Genomic DNA, 26,968 nt, shown 5'->3' with positions numbered 1-26,968 from the left:
TTCTGTGTTTTTAGGCTTGCCTTCTTCCGAATATGTTATTTTTATTTGTACCTAACTAAATGAATTGCATTGAAATCAGGTGACATATAATAAAATTGGAAAACAAAATATAAATAGTTATAATGATACAAACATATCAGGTGTGTTATAGTACATTACAGTTTACATCTGTAACAATGTGCTGAATTCCAACTCAGAAATGGTGCCTCCAATTGATGCCATTCATCAACAAAAAAGCTGCAGAGGAGCTGTGCTTTAGGTCACTGTTCGGTGATGGTGACCTGAGGTCCATGATTTCCAAATGTAAAAGATGAGTACCTTACACAGGATCTGTTCTTGCAAAAACTGCTTATCCATAATGCCCACAGAAGACAAACACTACAAAAGCAAGCATTTTTTGTTCATTATAAACATACTGAAATTCACATTCTGAGACTCTGTTTTCAGAGAAATAACTATAACACAGTTTCCTGTTTGTTTTCTGACACTTACTGTATGGTGCTATTCAATTATTAAATGTCATTTAACAAGACATCCTACTTTATCTACTAAGTACAAAGCTTTACAGTTTGGATTTAGATGGGCAGACTTTGTAGACATACTGTTCTGAAGCAGCACCTAATTTATTGTTACTGTAACTAAAAATGAATGCAATCACCAACAATCTTAAAAAAAAAACCAGTGCCTTAAAACACGGATTTGTCAGACTACAGAAATCAAACTCATGAGAATAGCTGTCAATAACTTCACATCATGATCTACACTATAGATCAGGGGTGTCCAACCTTTTAGCTTCCCTGGGCCACATTGGAAGACGACGAGTTGGTTTGGGCCGCACATAAGATACACTAACAATAACGATAGCTGATCATCCGAAAAACCATAGAAAACATAGTTAACATATATATATATGAGAAAAAAAGTGATATATATAATATATATATCACTTTTTTCAAATCCCCCTATACTTACCTTTCAATCGCACTGTTCAAAAAATCCTCTCTAGTTATTATACAATAATCACTTTTTGTATTGTTTCGATGCAATATCAATAAAGTGCATTTAAGCCAGGCATCTGCGGTACCTGACATATACATCACTGTGACCCCAAATTGTGACCTATTTTGCTAATTACACCACTATGTTAGTTAAGGGAAACAACTTATAATGGGCCAAAGAGAATAATATATAATGCCCCATTAGTATTACAAGTAGAAGTATGTAGCAGGGAGATAAGGTCCATGATGCTCCAGGACCAGGTGACTTTTATTTACTTGTCAGCATCCCTTGAAATAATAAAAAAAAAAACCCTTAACTTACCTTTTAATCGGCTTGTTCTCCTGTCTTCTTCTCTTCTTTTCTCCAATTCTGTGCTGCTGATTGTTCTTCTCGCGCGGGTGACTCCTCTGTGCTGCGCTCCGCAATGGATGTTGGGCGTGATGACATCACGACTGACATTCACTGCGAGCACCGCACGGAGGAGGAGACAAGGGAGGGAGCCGGATTACCAGCTGACGTGACCGCGTGACTGCAAGGTAAGTATTTTCTTTTCTTTTTTTTGCAGGATTTTTTTTTCCATTAACAGTGCTGCCCCCTTGCCACAACCAAAACTCCTTCTGGGCCACATTTACAGGCATGCTGGGCCGCATGCGGCCCGCGGGTTGGACAACCCTGCTATAGATAATACTAAGCTAGAGAGAACACTATAGAGAGATAGAGCTTAGACAACTATTTGTAGAGCAGAAAATGTATTACCTCGAACCACACAGTACCTTCAGAAGTGATAATTGGCCCTGAATCAGTTTGTGAGATGGCACCTCATACGTGAACCCTCAGGGGATGCTTGACTGAATTATGGGTTTAATTCCCAAATAATAGCTGTCTCATATCATGGGGAAAATTCTAAGTGGAAAACATATATACATCAATTGGTATTGTTAAGATACTTAAATATTATAAAAATGTACATGATTCACACTGTATAATTATTGTGTTTTACTACTGTATAATTATAATTATTGTGTTGTACTACTGTATACTGTACCTGGTGGAAAAAAAGGTCCAACCTAGTTGCTTTTGAGATTTCTATGCCATGCTGACTTTAACTTTCTCTTTATTTTGCCCGCACAAAGCTCATAATTTTCAAGTCTTATTGCTTCCCTGTAAGCTAATGAAAGACATTGTGAAAAGATTGCATCAAAACCATATTGTATTTATTAATTAAAGAGTACAGTGAATCAGTACTTACATTGTGGTTTATAGACTGAGGACATCAATTTTTCAGTCCATTGGCATGGTACCAGACACTTTGTCTGCTCATGTGAACACCAGAGCATTGCAGCCATTTCTGGATGACTAGTACAAGATGGGTCTCATTTGCCACAGCATATATTTTGTCGAGTCGAACATAATCAATTTTGTTGCTATCAGAATGAACATATTTTGTAGGCAACAGATATTGTAATGTAGTGCACTGTGCACTGCATTGTCTCTTTTAACTACTCTAGAGAATTTTACTTGTACTTTGTGCAGTGAAAAGTGTCTCCAAGTGTTGTTAATCCAATTATCTTATTTGATAAAACAAACAAAATGTCAACACCTTGTGACTGCTGAACTTCATGGTTTAAAGACGATGTCCACATAAAGCTGGGTACACACTACAGAAATTTTGACCAACTTTTAATGCTGAGCGATTTTACATGCGATCGATGTTCCGATCGCTCGGTCCATGGACTGCATACACACTAGCCTTGTTTAGGACGATAAAGGGAAGAGCGGACGTCCCTTTAGCGACTTTTTACAGCCATGTTGTCGTGAGCAATGACTGTAATTTCATACTCACTGTTGTGGATCGGTCGGAAGTTTATATACACTACACAACGGAAACGAGATTGGAACGAAAATATTAAACGGTATGACCAACCATCGTGTCACTGTACACATTGACCCGACTTTTGAACGAGCGGTCGTATGTCGGCTGTTTTAGCCAATTATTGGGCGAAAACAGTGTAGTGTGTACCCAGCTTAACTCACACTATTCACACAAACACTGTGACAGCACTTATGATATTTACAGACTACTGTTATATCTCCATAAATTTGTTATATTATGCGCTCTAAAAATTTGTACAGGATGAGAAAATTTCAATAACTTCTACTGTCTAGTCTGACCATTGTTTAGATTACTAAACCGAAGGCCAAAGACGGAAATGAGTACCTGCGGAAGCCACCAAGAATGCTCATTGAAAAGCTAAAAAAACATAGTCCTTCATTTGAAATATCTTGATAATGTTCCTGAGCCAACCCAGGACATTTCTATGACTGCAACTGCTGATGGATCGGTCAGTTCAGAACCTGTAACATCTGTTGATGGACCAGTCCACTCAGAACCTAGCACCTGTATTGCTCCATCTGCTAAGAGACAGTATTAATTTACTGACAGGTGATAGTACTATGCGAGAGGACTTGACTTTCATTGGTCTGAATCTCTGGGGCACTCCCTATGGAAGTATCGGCAGCCCAGATTTCACATCTTCTCTTTCTGTGCACCCACCACCCCACTTTGGTACATACATATGTGAGGTAACAGGGCAAAATAAAATATTTGAAAGGCAGATAAAAGACATGAAGGACTGCATTCCGTGAAACTCTGTGCAGTTTTGTTTTACCCCTACCCCCTTTCTTGTCTAACTACAGTACTGCAGTTTTGATGAGCATATAAGGAAATATTATTTTAATCGTCTGGTAAATGGCCTTAATAAAAAAAACAAAAACATTAAATTCAAGTGCTAATGCAATAGGTGAAAGTCATATGTATCATTGCTTCCAGTATGAGGGAAAGGGGATTTAAACCACATATTTATCAAATCTTGATAGTTAAAGATATACACTCATACAAATAAGTAAAGGGACTTTTATTGAAATAAGGCTCCCAGAACCCCCCCTTTAACCACTGTTAAGCAGCATAAGTTTCTTTTCCACTCCGACTTGAGTTGCAGAGCACAATCAGAAGTACCGTATTCTTAATTGAAAGTGAAGGCCAGTACCTGTACAGACAATTCCAAGCATTTACCACAAGTTAGCCAATCACTTCTTAGTTAGTGTGGTAAACCACTTTTGCTTGGTTACATTTCAAAAATTCAGGGCAAAGCTAGAAATCATTGCAGCTCTGCACCATGTAACACAGCAAACATGCATGTCACAGCATATAAAAATGAAATCCTGTATTGATGACATTAAAGACATATATAAATAATAGATAAACAGCAACTCCAAAACTGGTTTTGTTTGGTGGTATGGGACTAGCATCCCTTTGTCTCTAAAGGCCACATATACAAAAGAAAGAACTGAAACTTTTATGAACTGTGGATTCATAAGTTATTAATTAATAAATTCTACCCCTTGTATCCCATGCTATTTATTACAATGTGATAAAATCCATAAGTGTAGGATACAATGTAAATATTAATTAGGGGGGGTCAAAACAATGTGTTTACGGTGATGTGGCCTGAGGCCTTACTATGACCATGGGGATTTGGAGAATGTACTGGGGATTGGAGTGGGAGTTGGCTAACATATGTTGCTGCTAAACCCCTTGCATCTTAGGCTAAGATATACTTTTCAAATGTGACCATAAGCTACTGTATACAAAGAACAAAGGGCTCATGTAGAGTTGGACGCATTTACATCCTGATCATAATTAAAAGATGCACACATAAAAATGTATATTTACATGTATTTGTTAAGTCGGACAAATCTCAAGATGCATCAAGCTGAACATCACTAGCATATGTGCCAGGTTTATGTCAGAATGAACAAGTGTGTATATTTAGTGTTGGTAGTAAATTATAAAGCAACGTGTTTCATTTAAAATATAATTGTGAATAATGCAAATAAAAATTCAATTGTATTATTTGCAAACAAGTGTTGCTTTCCTGCAGTACTATTTGGTGATATCAAATTAAGTAATACATATAATATAGCGGCCACACTAATGATTTAAGTACTATCAGTTAGAGAGGTCAGTCCACAATCAGTCAATCAGAAGCAGCTTGCTAGTGCGGCTGATCATCATCACTGCGTCTTGTTGCATCAGCCCTCTTTACTCAGCCTACACTGTTCATTGTTACACTATTACAAAATAGTATTAGAAACACATCAATTAAAGGCTTTGACAGAACACTTTAGGATGGGGTAAACAAAAAAATAAACTGAAAAAATGCATATATTCTTGTTGTTACGAAACTGAAATACAACTTCATTTATTTTAAATGCATTTTTTTTAATGTATAGATCTATTAAATGTCTAAAAATATAAATTAATGGTGTTCAGTGAGGCACTAAAATGGTTATATTAGGTATTAAATGGTAGAACAAGTTGATGGAGGTGATGTCTCCAGGGAGGATGTTGCGACTCTTTGGCAGAGAGAGGAGAGATCCCAGACAGAGAACTGAATGCTTTAAAACAGCTAGTCTTTATCAGAATGTGTATAGTGTAAATGTGTATAATGGGAAGAACTTGGAAAAGGGGAAAATGGATTAACACTATAAAATTTGTCTTTAAATAACTTTGATCTATAGATTTTTTTTCATACAAGATATATTTAACCTCTTATGTGACTATGTAAATAACTTTAAGATGGTTAATCATGATAGGTCTTGTAAATAACTTTAAAAAGGGTTAAATATGATAATTTTAAACTAAGTTTTCTCACAATGTTCTTACCTCTATACAATCATATATACTCTTAACAAATACTTTAACACGATTGTGGACCTTGGCCTTTTGTTGTTCAGTATATATCCCTATTTGCAATTGTCCTTAGACTTCCTTAAGCTGGGTACACACTACAGAAATTTCGACCAACTTTTTATGCCGAGCGATTTTACATGCGATCGATGGTCCGATCGCTCGGTCCATGGACTGCATACACACTAGCCTTGTTTAGGACGATAAAGGGAAGAGCGGACGTCCCTTTAGCGACTTTTTACAGCCATGTTGTCGTGAGCAATGACTGTAATTTCGTACTCACTGTTGTGGATCGGTCAGAAGTTTATACACACTACACAGCGGAAACGAGATTGGAACGAAAATATTAAACGGTATGACCAACCAAATGAGGCAATAATCGTCCATTTGGGCAGACTTTCGACCATCGTGTCACTGCACACACTGACCCGACTTTTGAACGGGCGGTCGCATGTTGGCTGTTTGAGCTGATAATTGGACGAAAACAGTGTAGTGTGTACCCAGCTTTAGACTTCCCTTTCATGTGGATGATGAAGGTTCTCGTGTCAATATAATGCTTGTTGCCATTCACTCTACATTATAAAGTGGTAAAGTTGCATTTAAAATTTTAGAAACACAGGAGGCCTGATTCATTAAGGCACGCTAAACAAATGTATTGTGCGTTTTTAACAAAAACAGACATAAACCGGGCATATGCACGCAGGACTACTATCAGAAACTGTGGGGCCCAGTACTAATTAATCTGGTGCCCCCCCTCCCCATGCTTGTGCCCCCCTTCCCATACATGTGCCCCCCTCCCTCTTCGCCATACATGTGCCCCCACTCCCTCATCACAGTAAATGTCCCCCTCTTCTATCTGTCTCTCCCCTATCAAATGAATACCCAATTAACTTACCTTCTCCTTCGCGATGCTGCAGTCACTGACAGATTGGAAGTGCGGTGCGCAGTGATGACATCACCATGGCACGCTTCCAGCCTATCAGAGCCTAGGAGCTGCAGCATCGCGGAGAAGAAGGGGCAGCACGGCCGGTCAGACTCAGGGGCGTGGACAGTCCAGGGAGCCCAGACAAACCGGAGCTCGGTCAGACGCAAAGGTCTGCCCGGGCCCCCTAGTCTGTCCGGGCCCCTCACAGGTGTACTTGCCGTACCCCCCTGATGGCGGCCCTGTATGCACGTCCATATTCAACAAGGAGCAGATGTAAAGATATGTCTGTTGATGAATACTGGCCTAGCTGCAATCTGCTCTAGCAGAAAATACACACACACAAAATAAAGTATTCAATTATTGCCACTAATAGTCACTAATGACAAAACATTTAAGACAAAAAAATGTTACTTTTAATTTTCTCCCCTCATAATATACAATTAGTAGGATGTTTTTAATGTCTAATGTACATAAAATGCATTTTTACAGTTGCTCTTTATTACAAATGTTCTAGCTTGCATACGCGACCTTCATCACTAGTAATCAGCACTTTCACCAGACCAGTAGCTGGTGCACGTGATATGTCAGAAAAACATGTACCTTTGAGATGCTCAAAGCTTGAATTGGACGTTACTGTGTGTGCTTGACCTTGGCACTGCTTTACCGTATAAGCGTTCAGTTCTCAAAACATAGAAAGGGTCCTTTGCGCTCGAAGATGAATTGGACTTTGCTGCGTTCTCTGGCATATGATTTGTTTCTGTGCATGCACTTAATGAATCAGGGCCAGCATGTCCATTCTCTTATTTTTACTATTCAAAATCCATAAATGTTTTGCAAGTCATCTTTTCAATCGAAAAGCAAGGATCGGTCTAGGACCATGACCTGACTAGTTTTCACCAATGCTGATGTCATGTCACTGCCTGTAATAATGAGATCCACACAGCAGAACTTTGCAATACTGCACAAATTAAATCTACACATCGAAAACTATGGGGTGCTATCATGTCCAAAATTAATAACGTTTTTTTCTGGACAGCCTGGGCATTTCTAATCAGTGTGGAGTTTTGGACACTTATGTGAACTAATGTTCACTGGACTATTCCTGCATTATTTTTCTTGTAAAGGCCATTCCTGTCATGAACAGAGAGATATTAGTTAACATTGAGATAAAATTTCAACCTCCTGCTATCAAGTACACCTCACCTCAGAATAGTTATTGCAAGAAGAGAGAATCAAATCTACTACATGTGTATTTGGTGAATGTTACCAGCTATGTTTTCACGAATTATGACCATAGTACCTCAGATTTAAGACCTTAGGCCCCAGACAGTGAGCATCTTCCTCAACTTCCCCTCTATAATGCCATATTAACTTTTAGTTTTACTTTTTAGACTGAAGCAGAGGTCACATATAGAGTAGTTGAAAGAAAATCTCTCAGTGGCTAACTGACAGTTTTTAAATTGGGGCACATTACAAACCACAGTATTTGCGATTGCAAGTCACATTAAGCACTTTCATGTGGAGAGTCTAGTAGGAGTGACTGTCACGATCTGCCTCAAGCTGCATCTCCCCTCTAGATGCTGCACTGCATTTGTCTGATCCTGCCTGCTAGGGGTTAAACCATCATCATTACTCCTGGATCCTAATCACCTGTGTGTGGCCTTTAAGAGACTGAATGAGACTTTAAGAGCCCAGCAATCTGGGCCAGTTCATCAATTGTCACTGCTGCTAGTCTCCCTGTGAATATGCTTGTGATCTGTTCCTGACTTCCCTGGCATTTTAATCCTGCTTTTTGCTACGTTTTGCACCTCCTCATTTTGCCCAAAACCCTGCTTCTAATGGACTAGAAATTACGTCATTTTAGTACCCAGAGGTCCCCCTGACAGTCGGCAACGCACCGGAGACACCGCTGGCTGAAAATAAGTTAAGTAAACATTTCTTATGTATTTTTTTTTAATTAAAATCTTTTTTAACACTTTTTTTTTTCTAAAACCCGGGTCGGGCAGGTGCAGTAGGAACCCGCCCGACCCGGGAATCTTGTTATCTATACTGCCCTGTGCCCCGGCAATATCCCGGGTTAACAACCCGGGGATATTGCCGGGGCGGCAGTATGAAAGTGGTATTAATCTTTTGCCAGTATTAATATACCTCTCCCTGTTTATGCTTCTTCCCTGACCCGACTCTTTAAGGCCTCATACTTTAAGTGTTTTTAAAATATATTTTACATGCATGTTTACAATTTATGAAGTGCATAAAACATTAAAATGCATGTAAATGTGCTTGACACTAGAAACTCATTGTTTCTAATTTTACCATAACCAATGGCGATTTTGTTTCATTTGGTTGCGTTACTGTAGAATTGTTCAGAAAGCTGCTTGTTCCATTTTTGTTTTTTTCCCCTCAATTAAACACATCTGCTAGCCTAGAAATTTTTTAAAAATGCAATTGACACGGAGTCGGACGTGGTCTAAAGTGACCTCCTCGCTGCAAACATAGCCTTTTGTAGTATTACAGTACTAACTGAAAGAACATTACTATTTAAAATAACATTTTATCTGAAACCAAAAAAGTGAACTAACAGTGTGGTTTTATAATGTCAATAGTTAAATAAGAACTCCTGCTTAAAAAAAGTAACACATTGTATATTTCAAATTTGAAAAACTGTGTTTGAAATTGTTCCAGTGTGTTCCAAGTGATGTTAAATACTTTTGTGTCAAAAAAGTCAAAAGTATTAAAGAAGTGATACCTTTATTGGCTAATCAAAAACAAAATGGATATTAGCAATTATAATGAATTTTTTTTTGGTTAGCCAATAAAGGTATCACTCCTATAATAATTTTTTTGGACACGAAAGTATTTAATATCACATAGATTTTTCTGGCTAACACAGTACTGCAATAATAATAAATAAAATGTTTTTTGCTACACATCCAGTGTGTTCCAATATTTTCGAACTTTAGATGTGTTTCTTTACCTTACTAACTAGATCAATTTTCACATTTTATTTTACTTTAGCCAATTAAATTTTATTTGAATAGGATAGGATTTTTTCTTTGGAACTAATATATTATTTATTTTATAACCATTATATAGAGCAAAACCTTAAAAATATACAATTTCTATAGTTACAAGTTAAGTCTAAAAAATATAGCCCAAAATTGAATCGGCTAGTTCTCCAAAATGTGTATATAATACAATGTCTGATACAGTTATATGGTTATATCAAAGGTTAATTTTGGTTAAACCTTTTGTTTGAGGAGAACATGTCATGGGCAAAATTTATTCTCTGGGACCTTTCCAAGGGTGTATAGCACTCGTGTACAAAGTCATGTGAGGCCTGGTTGTGGGAGGATTACAATTATTACAATTATTTTTATGCTCTTTATTGCTTATTTTTTTAACCTGGGAAGATCCTTTACAGCAGGTATATGAGGCTAACACAGAGTGTCCCATTCGGTGAGTAAAATTATGTTTTAATTATGTTTTAACCCTGTTACGAGCCGCGGCGGTGCCCCAATCCGCCACGACCCTCTGTGCCAACTGACACGTCCCGGCAGTCTCTATTATGATCGGGACGTCACTTCCGGTATTCGCCTTGCCGTTGCTAAGGCTTGCTAGCCGGGCACGTGCGCTATCTATATATATTCAATTATGGCCTCCTGAGGCTGATTATTTCTCCCTGGGCTCCCTGCATTTTGATTGGCCATTCTGTGTATATTAGGCAGTGAGGGCTTAGCCTCCCTGCCGGTTATAGCGTTCTGCCTGTGTAGTTGCTGACCTACTTTTTCTCTGACATTCCTGATTGATTCTCTGTTGTGACCTTGCTTGAACGTTTTGGACCCTGCCTGATTGCCTGTTGCCCTGACCGTTTTGCCTGAATATTGGATCTTGCTTCTCTGCTTGTGACCCTGACCTTTGCTTTAATTTTGGACCTGTTTGATTGCTGCCAGCCCTGACCTCCGGCCTACACACTGACCCTTATACTGACTAAGGACCCACGTCCCATGCCTGGCCTCAGCCTTGATCTCCAGTCTTCCAGTTACCCTACCTTGTGCCACAGTTATCCTGATAAGCCTCTACTACCATAGATATAAGTCCTGGGGGCATCCGAGTACCGGCGAACATATAAAGTTTTATGCGAAAGTCGGCTGCTATAGGTCTTCTACCAGTCTGGTTATAAAGGCTTATCAATAGCTGTGATCCTAACAAACCCCAATTTAAAATAAAATCCACCTCAAAACATTACCAGTTGGAAAATAATATAGAAAGAATATTCTTAATACCATAGGTGCAGTAGGTACGGTGCATCGGGGCCCATGGAGAAAATAGGGCCCACAGCTTGCTAGTTCTGCTTTTGATGTGATATACAACAGTTAAGAGTAGCACATTTAAATTAAATTATAAAAAGTGGTTAAGGGCCTCAAAGAAGGGAGATAGCCAAAACACTAATTTGGGATGAACAAAAGGGTGGGTTGCGCTATCTTAATATGTATAAAGCAGCCAAAGATTAGAACCTGCAAATGGACAGGAGGGAATCCCTACCCTCCCAAAAAGGGTTGATACGTAGTATATCAGGTTCTGGGCGCTAGAGGTAAAGCATGTGTGGCAAAAAGGAGAGGTAATGTTATTTATTAAACATAATGTAAAAAATGGATGCTCCGGCCGGAGCCAATGTTGATATAACAAAGACAATATGTTGACAATATAAAGATCAAACAAGTATATACATATATAGACAGATGGTGAAATAAAATCAGTCCAAAATCAGAACCCCCCACTATGGCGGCCCTGCAATCCTATATTTGGTTTATTGCCCAGATGGAACAGATTACATACCACCTACATGATAAGAATGATAAATTTCACCAGATTTGGGCTCCTTGGCTTTACTTATAACCCCATACCTCTTGTACCAACTCCTTCCTCCTGAGAAGAACTCCCTATGCCCATAGGTGACCTGACTCTTGATGCTGTCTCCCTTCCCAGAGTATCTAGGTAGTAATCTCCTTCAAAACTTTTATTGCCCCTTTTTATATTTGTTTGTTTCTCTTCTTTAAAAGGGAAAGGGAAGGATAAGGGTAAGGGAAGTGTGTTCTATTTTTCTTTCTTTCTCAGTGACGACCAGTGCCCCTCCCCCCCACACACACAATATATTGTTATAAAATGTTATAGTATCTTGAGTATTCTGGATAACAATTTTATACTTACCTGTCTGTTTAATGACAACCTGTTGTTGTCTCTGATATTTGCTACTCAAATATTTTCAGCTCCATTGACATATACCTATGATGTGTATTGTTCTCTGTTTTTGTTCTCTGTTTTTGTTTTTATTCCTCCAAATGTACTAATTGTTGATTCTTATCTGTACATCATTGCTATTTTTCAAAATAAATAGTTAAAAAAAAAATAGGCAGCAAGGCCTCCTATCAAATTTGGCCAAACACTATAATTAATTAATGAAATGGGATTTCATTCTTGAAATGTGTACCGTTAAACATTATGGCTATCTTCAATACATATAGAAAATGTGGCATATAAACATTACCATGGGATAGGGCCTGTTTAATGGTTCAGCTGCCCTAGGCCAATATATGCATGTTGCTCCCCCACACCTTCCACACCAACCTAATAAGCAGTAAGCAAAAACAAAATTTGTTCTTAATTTAAATTCCGGCTTCCCTCACCCTCCCATCAATGTTTACGTTTTCATGTTTTTGAAACTGAGCTTCGCTTGGATTTTTAAACGGGTCAAAATAATTTTGGTCCCTCATTTTCATTAAAATTAGAACTGTATAGCAGGACGGTGGCATGAATGAACGCTACTTGTGCTTGTCTCTCCTACTAACTTATCCTCATGCACCCACCCAAAGTTGACTCTTTGTCTTCAGCCTTTACCATGGGAATACATCAGAGTTAAAATATTACTACATTTTTCTTCTATGTTTTCCTTTTATTTTGGGGAACAACTATTCTCTTTTATTTTTAAATTAATTTCAGTTTTTGCCTCTCCTTGTCATAATTTTGTGCCTCCCCAAAAAAAATTGCGCCTCAGGCGTCAGCCTATTGGATAATCAGGCCATGCCATCGGACATCGGACATCCATTCAAAGTTGATGACAGAATAAGGAGAAAATTCATCAGCAGGCTATTAAGAGGCTTATGGCAATATTAAGGGAGCTGAAGAAATTTAAATGACCTAAAGAGTTTGTGCTTACGAGATCCTCTTGCAATTTGATGAACCTTGAACTTTTTTTTAGAAGGAAGATGCAAATTTCAGGCGTACAAAGTGAAGACTTATTCAAAAAGACAGGTTGCTATTTGTTTTTCAATTTTGCTGGATGCAAGGTCACATTAAAGGTGGAAAAATGTTTGATATGATTTATTTTGATTTCAGGCTTGACATCACAAACAACTGCTAATTCAATATGGGTTTGTAGACCGTTTCTATTCACTGCATGTGCAAAGTATTCCAATGGAATGCTCACAATCCACACGTTCCATTCATTATCCTGTGCATGCCAATATTTCTGCTGAGCACATTCATGAACAATACCATATAAATAGTTGCAAGAAAACTAGGGCTGGGCGATAGAGGCGACCACCCAAAGTGCAACACTGAAGGGGGGCACAGTTTAGGAACGTTTTAAGTTCATTCAGTTAAAATTGAGAGCTAGGGGGGCGGCATTTGTCTTTCTTGCCCCAGGCACTAGAATTCTAAGTTACGGCTCTGAAGAAAACTTTCATGACATCATAACAGTATTTGGGAAATGGTTATGCTCTGCTTATGGTTAAAATCACCCTTAAATTGTAAGAAAATAAAAGTAGTACATAACAGAAAAATGTATTTTTTTTAACATAGCACCATTCCCCTGAAAAACAAAACATTGTGCTATATGCTGAACTGAATTTAAACCCTGTCTTTAGTATTAAAATCCCATAGGAGGGAGATAAATGATTAAATGCAACCTTTAACTCTAGTCCATAGAAGCTAACTTTGCATATTTGGGCATACCTGTATTTTTCTTAACATTTACACCAAATTATGTTAATTACTATACACTAGAAAGTCAGGGCTGGACTTGGAGTTCATGTTAGTCTAGGCACAAGTGAATGATGATGTGATTTCATTTCATTTTATATTCTAGACCTACCTAACTACAACATTAAATCAGCTCCACACATGGTTATGCCAGCAGTGCCCTTACATATTAATTATACTTGTATTAACCCATATTTGAGTATGTCGGCATTGCCCCACACTGAATATAACATTGTCCTCTTTTGATTTTACTAGTAATATTTCTTATATTAGCGCTATCATCTGTTTATTACATGGCTATTCTCCTCTATTCTCATTTTGATTAAACTTGCCATGTCACCTAAGCAAATCATTTTTCCACATGAATTTAACCAGCAGTGTTTATTACTGATCATATTAGGAGTCCCCCATATTGACTATGCCAGTATTGCCCCGCTTAAAGTTACAAAAAAGTAACCTAACCAATTCTGCCCAAAAAATATTTGCTAAAACAAAAAAGGGTTAAAATCGTATGCATCAGAACAGGAAATATTCGGTGGCATCGATGCTTTAAGACCACTACCCCTTTTTGAAGAGGGAGGGATGGATCCCCCACCCCGACCAGGGGGTCCAGGGGTTGAGCAGCCGAGCAGTGGCCAACTTCCTCCCCCCCCTCTGTGCGTAGCCTTTTCTATCCAGGAGTGCCATGGGGCACACACCATGTGACAGGTGCCATCCCATGTGAGCAGTGCAGGAAGCGCGACAAGGTAAGTAAGTGTTGAGTATGTGTGTGTGTGTGTGTGTGTGTGGGCAATGGGGCTTGTGGCAATGTAATAGGGGTGAGGACAGGGGGCTTGATAAAGTGAAACGGGGGTGAGAGCAGGGGGCGCTTATAAACAAAATGGGGAGAGAGCAGGGGGGGGGGCTTATTATAAGCAAAATGGGGTGAGAGCAGGGGGGCTTATTATAATCAAAATGGAGCGAGGGCAGAGGGGGCTTATTATAAGAAAAATGTGATGAGAGCAGAGGGGTGCTTATTATAAGTGAAATGGGGGTGAGAGCAAGGGTGCTTATTATAAGTGAAATGGGGTTAGAACAAGGTGGGCTTATTATAAGTGAAATGGGGTGAGAACAGGTGGGCTTATTATAAGTGAAATGGGGGTGAGAACAGGGGGACTTATTATAATTGAAATGGGGTGAGAACGGGGGGGCTTATTATAAGGGAAAATGGGGTGAGAGCACAGGGGCTTATTATAAGCAAAATGGGATGAGAGCAGAAGGGGGCTTATTATAAATGAAATGGGAGGTGGGGCAGGGGGGCATGTGGTCATGTAATGTGGGTTTGAGGTAGGTGATGGCTAATGGGTGCTATATTATTTGTGGGGTGATGGTGGGGCAATTTAATTTAATAGCGGGGCCTATTAAATTAAGATGAGGTGGTGGGTCCTTTAATTTAATGCTGAGGTGGCTTGGGGCTATTAATTGAATATGGGGGCTAAGTTTGGGCAGGAGGGCTATTTATTAAATGTGAATGTGAATTGTTTAATGCTGGGGATGGTTGTGTGAAATGGTTATATTTATTAAACTTAAATGCTATTATTGCTAGGCCTGATTGGAGGTAGGGAAATAGGTTTATTTATTAAATGCAGATACTATTAATTTAATGTCGGGCCTGGTTGGAGGGAAATATATCTATTTATCAAAGTGAATACTATTATTTTAATGCTGGGGCTGGAGGGAGGCCAAATTATTACATGTGTGTACTATTTATTTAACGCCAAGGGCTGGTTGGAGTTTTCTAAATTTCTTGTACCCATTTTTCATCCAGATAGGACTCCCAACATTCCAGGACCCAGAGAAGCAGCAACTGTGCTAAAGACACCAGCAGCCACAGTTCGGGAAAGCGACAAGAACAGGAGACACATATTCAGGTACAAACAGCAGGCGCACACACTCACATTGGGTGCACACACATACTGGGCTCCGACTACCATTTATTTGGCCCTGCTTACATGAGGCCACTTTTAGACTTTTTTCTCCAAGGCCACTTTAAGTTCACAATCTGCCCATGCCCATTTCTATGTAGGTGGGGCCCACCCGAGTCAAAAATTTGCAAAGCGCAAGTCAACTGCACCATTAAGAGTCGCACACGTCATGACATTGGAGCCTGCCCAGCCAACCACAGAGAGGAGATAGAGCAGAGGTAAGTCACGTTTACTTTATTTTATTGTAATTTCTATATTTGCTTTTTTTTTTAACTTGACAATGTTCCCTTTTTACCTGGGGGTGGGTAGCATGTTCTTAATATGGATAATATGGATTGGGGGCAGTACTCTGCGGAATAATATGAGTTGGGGGTTGTATACTGTGGGACAATATTGTTTGGGGGCAGAACTCTATGGAATAATATGCATTGTGGCATAAATTGAACTGAGGCACTACTGTGTGACATAATATTAATTGTGGCATACATTGAACAATGTGGCATAAATTGAACTTGGGCACTACTGTGTGGCATAATATGCATTGTGGCATATTATGAACATTTATTTGTTCCACTATTATTACTGATATATATATATATATATATATATATATATATATATACATGTATATATATATATATATATATATATATATATATATATATATAATCTCTCATCTATCTAAATGCACAACTGGAACACATGGGCTTGACTGGATTTAAGCCAACCCCTAAACATAGTGAATGCTGCAAGAACAGGTAAGAGAGAGCAGGACAGTCTGCCAACTGTTCTGATTTTAGTGAAGCAAGACTTTGTCCTGATTTAAGGAGCAGGGCCTAGACTATGCACTCTTTATATACACTACATTTCTTGATATACTACACTATGTTAGCTATGTCCTTCATGGGCTGACCACTCCCCCTCTAGTGTCCGATCTCACCTCTATGGTGATTGACCACACCCCCTCTGGTGGGCCCCTACCGTTGCAGTTCCCCGGTGGGCCCCTCATGTCCCAGTTCAACACTGGTCCCAGGAACAAACCCCATGCCTTGTTGCCTCAAGCCTTGAACTATAGTTCTTGACACTAGCAGTCCAGCCCTAATTCACAACAGAGATCTATGGAAGTGTTTAAATGTAGTTCTATTTTTCCATTGTGGACAACATGTAATGCATTCTTTTTAAAAAATCTGAAGCATTCCATGAAGCTTTGTATCCATATCTGGGACCCTTGCCAATTTGCTGTATGTAGAATGCTTGTTTTTTGAAAAGGTGTGATCCACTTTTCCCATAACAAATCCCTAAATTAATTTGTGGTGGTAATTGTGTTCAGCTATTGAAATGATATCAGATATTCTGGATCTATTCATTAAAAACTTTAGCTGCCAAGGGGGTAAACTAAAAGTATGGCTCTATCAGAATGATAACAAGTAGGCTATCTTTATAGAACTCCTACATATCCAATGCTATGTTTTTCAACATTTGGTATAATAATGTACTTTAATTATGACTCACGATCTTAGTCAGCAGCATTTGACTGCAGTAAAAGCTTAGGAGAGCAGAAAATCCTTCAGTACCTTCAGAGGTGCAATGAGGCAACAGATGACTCAGGTGGAAGGAAGGGGAGTCGCAAAATGTAGTGAATTACAAAAATGCTTTTTCTTGTTCTAAAAGCCTAAATTATGATGCCATTAACACTAATTCTGTTTTATAGAGTATTGTACGTTAATGGAATTGCTTATTTATTTATTTTAAATAGGCCTTATTGTAGAATGTCTAGCTACCGCCATACTACACAAATAAGAGCATTATATATTATTAACAACATATTTAAAGTTCACATATCTAGACACAGTGGTCGAATTGGGCTGGTATTCCATTCCTTTACATTTTTCATACCACCACTTCTAAATTTCCACTTCAACCAATTCCTATACAACCTACTTTAATTACAGAATGCAATGAACCATTAAAAATAATGAGGTCAGACAAAACACACACACTCTCTTGCTTGTACTCTTCTCCATTTGTGCTTCTCTCTGTTTTTTCCCTGTTTGTCTCTCTACCACTGCCTGTTGGGCTTCTCTCTTCAAACTCCATCATTTTCTTACTCCAAGTGGTTTTCTTCCTGCCACCCTTCTCCCACAAACAAACATTTTGCAAGATGAATTAAACTAAAAACCTACTAAACCCACAAAGAAGTGAATTCAATATGAGAAGGCATCTCATAAACATTTACAACTTAGCTTGACAGAACTTAGGAAATTTTACATTTTGTATTGCAAATCAGTGTGCTCAGTTTTATATGTGCGTGTTAGCATTTTAGTAGCTTATACAATTTAAGATGACTTGGGAGGGTATTGGTGAGTACAACAATCGAAATGTCATGACTAAATTAAACATTAAAATATATTTACAAATCTATAAAATTTAAATTACCTCTTTGTTCCACTTCTACAGTTGGAGATGCAACAAAGAAAAAAAAGAAGAAAAGAAAATAGTTATTTTTTATGTTACTAGACATCCTTTTTATAAATAACATAAGAATGTAAGCATTTGAAAACAAACAACATATTTAAGTTAACACAATACTTAATTCCATGTGTATACATTACGGGTGGTATAACACAGTCTCTTTTAAAGCTTTTCCAGCTTTAGCTAATTCCTAATTTTTATAGCATTTTTAACACAGCTGGAAAAGTGTAGTGTTTTCAAACCTCTCAGCTTATAATGAGCACTTAACAATTGATCTGTGTCTGCTCAATGTAATGTACTTCAATTTGAGGGATTTTAGAGAGACTCCTTTGAAAACTTGTCAAAAATGCTGCTGTCAGCAGTTTAAAAAACACTTGATTAAAGCGCTCCTATGACATCCTTTATTTATAGAAATTAACATATTTCATTTTGGAGACAATGCTGTGTTTTAAACATATGAAAAGCACATGTGTGACACCACCATAAGGACTGCTTAACAAATCTGCATACAATGCAATAAGATCAAATGATTGCACAGTTTTAAAACATAACTTAAAATGAAACAACTGAAAGCACAGTGCAATGAGTATATGACATTGTTACACATCTTGCAAATACTGTGCATAAAATCTGTAATCATATAAACTGACATCAAACAAGACTGATACATAATTGTCCACTTACTCAGTATAATTGTGTAATGAAAGCTGTTCCTGCATCACTCATAACACTTGTAAGTCTGGTAAGTCATGACATATGAAAGTTTAAACTTACCAAATAAACCATCACCCATGTTCTCTGAACACCATACTGCTTAAAACTATGCAGAAAATGTAAGAAAAATCTCAACGAAACAGAAATAATTCATGGAATAGCATAGATTGTAAGATTATACTATGGGCAACGAAAGACTAAGGAAAACTTTGAAAAAACTTCACAAAATCCCATATATTATAGGTATTTCTAGATTTTAATCTACCAAAATACATTAAAATCAGATTCTGGTGCTGAGAAAAAAAGCTTCATGCCACATATAACATCATAAAAACCGCAATATCAATTTGGAAATATAACTATAACCTAAAGCAAATGGGCAAACTTGTCTGCCTTGATCCAAAGCAGAATACCAGATTCTGTTTTTGTGATACCTTGATTGTCATTATTGTTGTATATGCAATACACAGTGTAAATGAGAACTGCCTCAGAGAAAATGGTACACCGACATTAGGGTCCCAGAACAATTTCAAGCAATAAGAATCACATTTACACTAGAGCAAATCCAACAAACAACTTCCCTTGGTAGTCAAAACACACAAAGTCAGTTAATAATGGAGGGCCTGATTCATTAAGGATCTTAACTTAAGAAACTTCTTATTTCAGTCTCCTGGACAAAACCGTGCAAATTAGTATTCTGTTTTGCACATAAGTTGAATACTGACTGTTTTTCATGTAGCACACAAATACTTGATAGCTTTTTGTTCACAGAAATTTAAAGTTGATATTTGTGTAACAATCTATAAAGTTTCTCCATGATTTTGGTAAGAGGAGTGTCTCTATTTCTAGAAAAAGAGACAAAACATAAGGGTCAGAGACACATTTATTCCATTAATTTGCGCCTAAGTTTATTACTGCATTCTCTCTTATAAAAAGCATTTTGAATAAGAACTTCTCAATATTGAAACAAGGTCATATTTTGAAACCTTTGATAGGGGAGTGACCAGATATGATTTTTCAAAAAAATTAGAATCTTAAAAATATTATTGGCCCTAGTGCATTAAAAGATGAAAAAAAAATCTTCTCTCAGACTAATCATGAAAGTAGACAAATAAATACATGGCTCCCAGTATGCAATTTGGGAAGCTATAAATGTAAACACCATATATGTACAACATGTAATTATATTTCTAGTAGAGTACCAGAGATTACTTCTAATGTAACAAAGAAGACTTTTAAAATCCAAGAATGTATTAATTGTGAAACTATGTATGTAGTCTACCTTAAAAAGTGTCCTGGTAAACAACAATATATTGGGAGGACTTGATACCTTAAGCTGAGATTTATGGAACACAAAAGAAATATAATGAGAAAATTAAATACACATAGGACGTCATTTAGAGGTGGATGCACAGTCCGTTTTAGGCAAAGCGAATAAAAAAACACTATCACGCATGTGCAGCAAGCACCATATCCGCCTGCATCTTGGACGCAAATAACACTTGCGACAGCTTGCGGCGCACTACGAGAGAATGGGTGGAATGCGGAATTGTGAAGGCGTGACCATGTAAGTAAATCCTAGACGAAGTGAGGCTCCCTTCCCACCATGACCTCTCTATCGTTGTTAACAACTCCACTATCTCCTCTGTCACCCAACTCCGCTGCCTAGGTGTCACTCTCGACTCCTCTCTCTCTTTTACCCCCCACATTCAATCCCTTGCCCAAGCCTGTCGCTTTCAACTCTGTAACATTGCCCGCATCCGTCTCTTCCTCTCTCAAGATGCCACCAAAACTATCATCCATGCTCTCATCATCTCCCGTCTCGACTACTGCAACTTCCTCCTTACTGGCCTCCCCTGCTCCCGCCTTGCCCCCCTCCGCTCTATACTCAATGCGGCTGCGAGACTCATCTTCCTCTCACGCCGCTCCTCCTCTGCCTCCCCTCTCTGTCTTTCCTTACACTGGCTCCCCTTCCCCTACAGAATCCTTTTCAAACTCCTCACCACCACTTACAAGGCTCTCTGTCAGTCTACTGCCCCTTACATCTCTAACCTCCTCTCCATTCACACTCCCGCCCGCTCCCTGCGCTCAGCCAATGATCGCCGCCTCTCCTCCACTCTGATCACCTCTTCCCACTCTAGAATCCAAGACTTCTCCCGTGCTGCCCCCCTTCACTGGAACGACCTCCCTCGCTCCATTCGTCTCTCACCCAATCTGTGCTCCTTCAAGCGGGCTCTTAAAACTCACCTGTTCCTTAAGGCCTACCAACCATCCACTTAACCTCTCACCTCTTCTGGTTCTCCCCTGCCCCCTTTCTCTCTCCCTGTTGCTTCACTGGCTCCCTTATATACCTGATTCTGTTTACCCTCCCTTAGAATGTAAGCTCGTATGAGCAGGGTCCCTCTTCCCTCCTGTCTCCATACCTGTTCTTCCGCTCCGTCTCTACTGTATCTGCCTGCCTGGAGTTTCTGAAGTACTGGTACTTTATGTTTATTGTTCTGTACTGTCTTACCCTGTATAGTCTACTGTTTGTACCATGTACGGCGCTGCGGAAACCTTGTGGCGCCTTACAAATAAACGATAATAATAATAATAATAAAGTGAGGCGCAGACACAACACACGTCAAAAAAGGGCTAAAACTGTGCGGCAGGGATTAGGTGGCGCAAGCAGTTAACTCGCTGCTCGGTAGGGTATTATGAGTGGGACGCAACTGGGGTTGCTTGCCACTCATAATACCCTACCAAGCTGCGGCACACTCCCACTCCTACACTTGTTACACAGACTTTGCGTTCGACTATAAATGAGGTCCATAGTGTTCCTAAACATTTTATAGTGGAACATGGTAGAGATCCAGTAAGCTTAAGGGTTTGCATGTAGAATCAATAGGACAAACCAATCATGGGGTCAATACATTCAAGAGACTATGTAATAGGGAGCTCCTCTGGATGTTTAGGATGCATAACCTACATCCAAAGAGTCTCAATGAATCATTTCAGTCTAACAACATTTTTTGAGTGTGCATTGAATGCCTTTATGGTTTTATATTTGTTATATAAATATATAAAGAGATTAATATTCTACAAGACCTATTAAGATATCACTATTCATGAGATATATTTATTATTACTTTTAATATAATATTTATTTTAGATATGTATCATTTGATTATGTTTAGTTTAAGAATATATGAATAGTTTGATAGCAATCAATTTTAAAACTCCATTTTGATTCTTGTATTTGTTAGATTGGTATTTTGGATTTATAAAAAGACTCTGGGATTGGGTATTAAAAGTTTATTCATTTATTTTAATAATTTTACATATCAGTTTAATATTTGTATCACAAAAGATACATTAGATATGATATAATAATGTTTTGCAATAAATTATCAATACGATTCAATTTATGGATTAATGACACTGACTTGGTCCCTATACACTAAATGGACAAAAGTATTCGGACGCTAGACCATTACACCAACAGGGACTGTAATGACATTGTTTTCCAATACATATACTTTAATATGGAGTGGGTAACCCTTTTGCAGTGATAACAGCTTCCACTCTTTTTTGAAGGCTTTTCACAAGACGTTGGAGTGTATATGTGGGAATTTGTGCCCATACATTCTGTAGAGCATTTTTGAGGTTAGACACTGATGTTGGGTGAGAAGGCCAGTCAAGTTCTTCCTCATCAGACTCATTAAACCATAGCTTTGTGGTCCTTGCTTTGTGCACTGGAGCACAGTCATGTTGGAATAGAAAAGGACCTTCCCCAAAATGTTGCCACAAAGTTGGAAGCATACCATTGTCCAAAATGACTTAGTATGCTGAAGAATTAAGAATGCCCTACACTGGAGATTAGGGGCCTAGCCCAAACCCTGAAAAACAGCCCCATACCATTATCTCTCCTCCACCAAACTGCACAGTTGGCATAATGCAGTCGGGCAGGTAACGTTCTTCCTGCATCCGCTAAATCCAGACTCGCCCATCTGACAGCCAAACAGAGAAGAGTGTCGGTGTGCTTTACACCACTCCATCCATTCATTGGCATCGGTCTTGGTGATGTAAAGCTTGCATGCAGCTGCTCGGCCATGGAAACCCATTCCATTAAGCTCCTGCGGCACAGTTTTTGTGCTTACATTAATGCCAGTGGAAGTTTGGAACTCTTCGGCTATGGAATCAGCAGAGCATTGGCGAATTTTACGTATGTGACTGGATCACATATAAATAACTTATGGTATGAATTTATTTAAAGGAAATAAATTGTAAATGCACTTATATTTAATATTGTGTATATTTTGAGATAGGAAATCGTTATTTCTGAGACCAGGGTAGAACATGTGTTTTTTCTGTTTAGCCTCTCTAGAGGAAATCCATTGTGTCTGATGTATATATCTGATACAATGAGCCTTTGTTTACAAAGCCTTTGGTGTATTGTGATGTGGGCAAGTGGCTTGTTTTGGGGTTTTGTTGCTCTGTGGGAATGTGTATTCGGCCACTGTCTGAAAAAGGTATTCATGTCAGATAGACCTTTTGACTTGCTAGTATGTCTCCTGCCTCTGAAATAAGATCCAGGATATCACAGCAAGGTTTTTAAGAATTTCATAGCTAAGTGTAAATATTAGTGGCTTTGCAATGCCACTAATATTTACAAAAGTGTGTTCAAAAGACCAGCCCAAAAACATGTGGAGAAACCTGCAGCCGGTCCAAGTGGGACCCCTATAGGGTGAAGGACTGAGAGACTCAGGTGCCACAATTACTGTTGCGAGTCCCCATCTTATTGATCCTGCTGCAGTATTGCAGGATCGCACTGCCAAAGTTACTGTGGCAGATGGACTGGAGAAGGAAATGCCTGTCGCAAGAGTGTATCTGGACTGGGGAGATGGCCAGGAGTTGCCAGTCAATTTAATACTCTACTTTGTGATTTTAAGTGGTCTTCCGCTTTGTGGCTGAGTTGCAGTTGTTCCTAAATGCTTTCACTTTCTATTAATAACACTTACAGTTGACTGTGGAATATCCAGCAGGTATGAAATTTCACGAGCCATCTTATTGCAAAGGTGGCATCCTATCACAGTACCAGGCTTATACTCTTCAGAACAACCCATTTTGTATCACAAATGTTCGCTTCACAGACCTGCTTGAAAACATCTTCAGTATTGCTGTATTCCTGTGACCTGCAGATTAGACCCTAAATCTAATCCGTTCTCCGGCTGTCTCTGAGGTTTGGACCCAAGCTTTCCGGTACCACCACTCTGCCTGCTACCCATACAGCCCTGGTCAGTGATAGGCCAGAAGGGATCCATCCACAGCTTCCCTGATCCATAGTAAGAGGTCAGGAGTACCAGCCCAGGTATACCAGCAACGAGATACGCTAGCAGCGCCAGTTACCCAGAAGAAACCCGGTTCTGGATGGCGGTAAGGAATCCAGTGGTGGCAGCCTTTGTAAGCCCCTCCTACTGTGGCAAGAGGGCACGTTTGGACTAACAAAAGGGAACGGTGGCAAAGTAAGCCCAGACGGTTCCCAGCAACAACAGACAGGGTGACATAGGCGGTCCATCCTGTCACAACGCACCATTGGCCTTAGCAGTCGCTGACACTACTATGTGATTTTAAGTGGTCTTCCGCTTTGTGGCTGAGTTGCTGTTGTTCCTAAATGCTTTCACTTTCTATTAATATCGCTTACAGTTGACTGTGGAATATCCAGCAGGTATGAACTTTCACGAGCCATCCTACTGCAAAGGTGGCATCCTATCACAGTACCAGGCTTGTACTCTTCAGAACAACCCATTTTGTATCACAAATGTTTGCAAATGGAGACTGCATGGCTAGGTGCTTCATTTTATACACCTCTGGCAACGGGTCTGATTGAAACACCTCAATTCAATAATTAACAGGTGTGGCCAAATACTTTTATCCATATAGTGTACATTTAAAAAGCAACCTTTTCAAAGCAGCAATTTCTTTGAGAAAGTTCACCCTCTTCAGTACGAAACACGTCAGAAAAACTACCAGCGGTATTGGAGGCTTCAGCGTCGCTTCACGCTAAAATGCTGTTCACGTGATCGCTATTCGAGAAATTTAAAGTTACAGCATACGGTAGCAGGAGTAGGTACATATGAGACCTTGCAGAGGACAACTAAAGGTTAAAACGTTCTATTTGAATCTGTAAGCTGGCCACTTACTATGAAAGAACCCTCCTTGTTAACAATTTACTAAGTCTCGCAACTAATCTATTTCTGAAACTTGCTGTAAATCATCCACAGCTTGTTATAAGACGAATTTAACCTAACAACCACTTTAGCTGTTAATTAGTGCGATTCTTTGTTTTATTCAGTATAAGATTGAATACATAATAGAAAGTTCTGCAGGCTTTTAGCCATAGCTAATTGGAATTAATCTCTTCACCATTAAATTTGACATTAACGGATTGTGGATATTCAGTTATATATCAAAAGTAGATACATTTTTACAATTATAATTATAAAATTGATTTATTTGAGACTTGGTTAAGCTCCAAATAGATGTTTTCGTGGATTTTGAGTCTGTTCGTTTATATGAATAAGAAAGAAGTGATTTCGTCAAGCTGTTGCTGCTCAATGTAATTTAATGTTTTCATTTTTTTTATTTTTTTTAAGGATCATCCCATCATGTTATATGGATAGGATTGTTATTATTGGTGTTTTGTGTTGTGCAATAAAGTTGTTTATACAAATCCCAGAGTATGAAGTCTGCCATCTATTAATTCATTATTTATTTTTGCAATTTTTAGTATTTTACTGAATTAAAGCCTTTATTTGGGCTAGTAATATACTCAGTCTTGACTTGTGGTATACATTTTTATTTATATATATTTTATTTACATATCATGTGTAGTGCTTTTTGATTTTGTTTTTTTTTCTCAGTTTTCTTTATTTAGTCATATCGTTACAGACTTTGATGACAATATGTCAGGCACTAGCAGTGGTTAAATCACATTTAAAATTAAGTGCCAACAATTATTCACAACAGTTTGAGAATGAGTAGGATTGGACAGTAGTAATGTGATGTGATAGTCATCCTCATCTGGATGGTAATCCTCAAAAGGCGGGTGGACAAACAAAAACCCACAAATTCTGACAAACTCCAAGTATTGATTAGGCAAGAATGGGCGGTCATCAGTCAGTATGTGGCCCAGAAGTTGATTGACAGCATGCCAGGGCATATTGCAGAGGTCTTCAAAAAGAAGGCTCAACATTGCAAATATTGACTCTTTGCATAAACATAATGTAATTGTAAATAAAAGTCTTTGACACTTATGAAATGATTGTAATTTTACTTCAGTATACCATAGCAACATCTGATAAAAAGGTCTAAAAACACTTTAAGCAGCAAACTTTGTGAAAACCAATATTTGTGCCATCTCAAAATTTTTGGCCATGTCTCTATTATCTGTTAGACCAGAGCGGACATAGACCAGTATTTATCAATAGACGTATTTTGGAGTGTGCACCTTGTTGAATGCGCATGCCCGATGTATGTGCGTTTTTAAAAAAATGAACATTATGTTTGTTTTCCGTTTGTTAATGAATCAGGTCCATAATCTTTGTAATAATCATAGTATGGTAAATTATTTTGTAATTTATTTTTCCATGCGTTCTGACGTGACTTAATATTGCACAGATGCATGTACTTATCCTGCAGTGTGTTCTGCATGTCTACATACAGCAAGTAACGTTTAGGCAGAGCTTACTTGTATCCAGATTCAAATGGAAGCAAGAAACGGGTGTTTGTTTAAATGCAATTTGCGTTCACATTGCGTTCAAAGATGAATCATTCCTAAAGTGCAATTGCCCATAATCAACCATTTCCATTATCAACCCATAACAAGTAATTTACATTTGCATTCATTAACTTATGCTGGATTGATCAATGCAAATTACCTACAATAACTACATAGTAAAGTGAAAAAAAAAAAGACACAGGTCCATCCAGCTCAACATTTAATGGAATTGTAATTACATTAGAAATGGTAGAATGAATGGCAAATATACATCTAAATATCAATATAAATATAGTCTAGTTTGAGTTTATTAACATCTTAATGCAAATTGTAAGTTCATAACCATG

The 26,968-nt window shown here is 38.4% G+C and overlaps 1 protein-coding gene across 1 annotated transcript in view; it reads right to left on the bottom strand.

Moving 5' to 3' along the window:
* ADGRL3 (adhesion G protein-coupled receptor L3) overlaps positions 1-26,968 on the bottom strand; it is a 958,921-nt gene that overhangs the window by 642,607 nt on the left and 289,346 nt on the right. Inside the window, exon 5 of the mRNA XM_075204791.1 lies at positions 18,113-18,127. Within this exon, the coding sequence (XP_075060892.1) occupies positions 18,113-18,127 (15 nt within the window). The remainder of the gene's footprint in view (positions 1-18,112; positions 18,128-26,968) is intronic.

Source organism: Mixophyes fleayi, chromosome 1, assembly GCF_038048845.1.
Source record: "Mixophyes fleayi isolate aMixFle1 chromosome 1, aMixFle1.hap1, whole genome shotgun sequence".
Classification (NCBI taxonomy): Eukaryota; Metazoa; Chordata; class Amphibia; order Anura; family Limnodynastidae; genus Mixophyes; species Mixophyes fleayi.
Note: the sequence above shows the minus strand (reverse complement) of the source record. Positions and strands in the feature narration are given on the sequence as shown.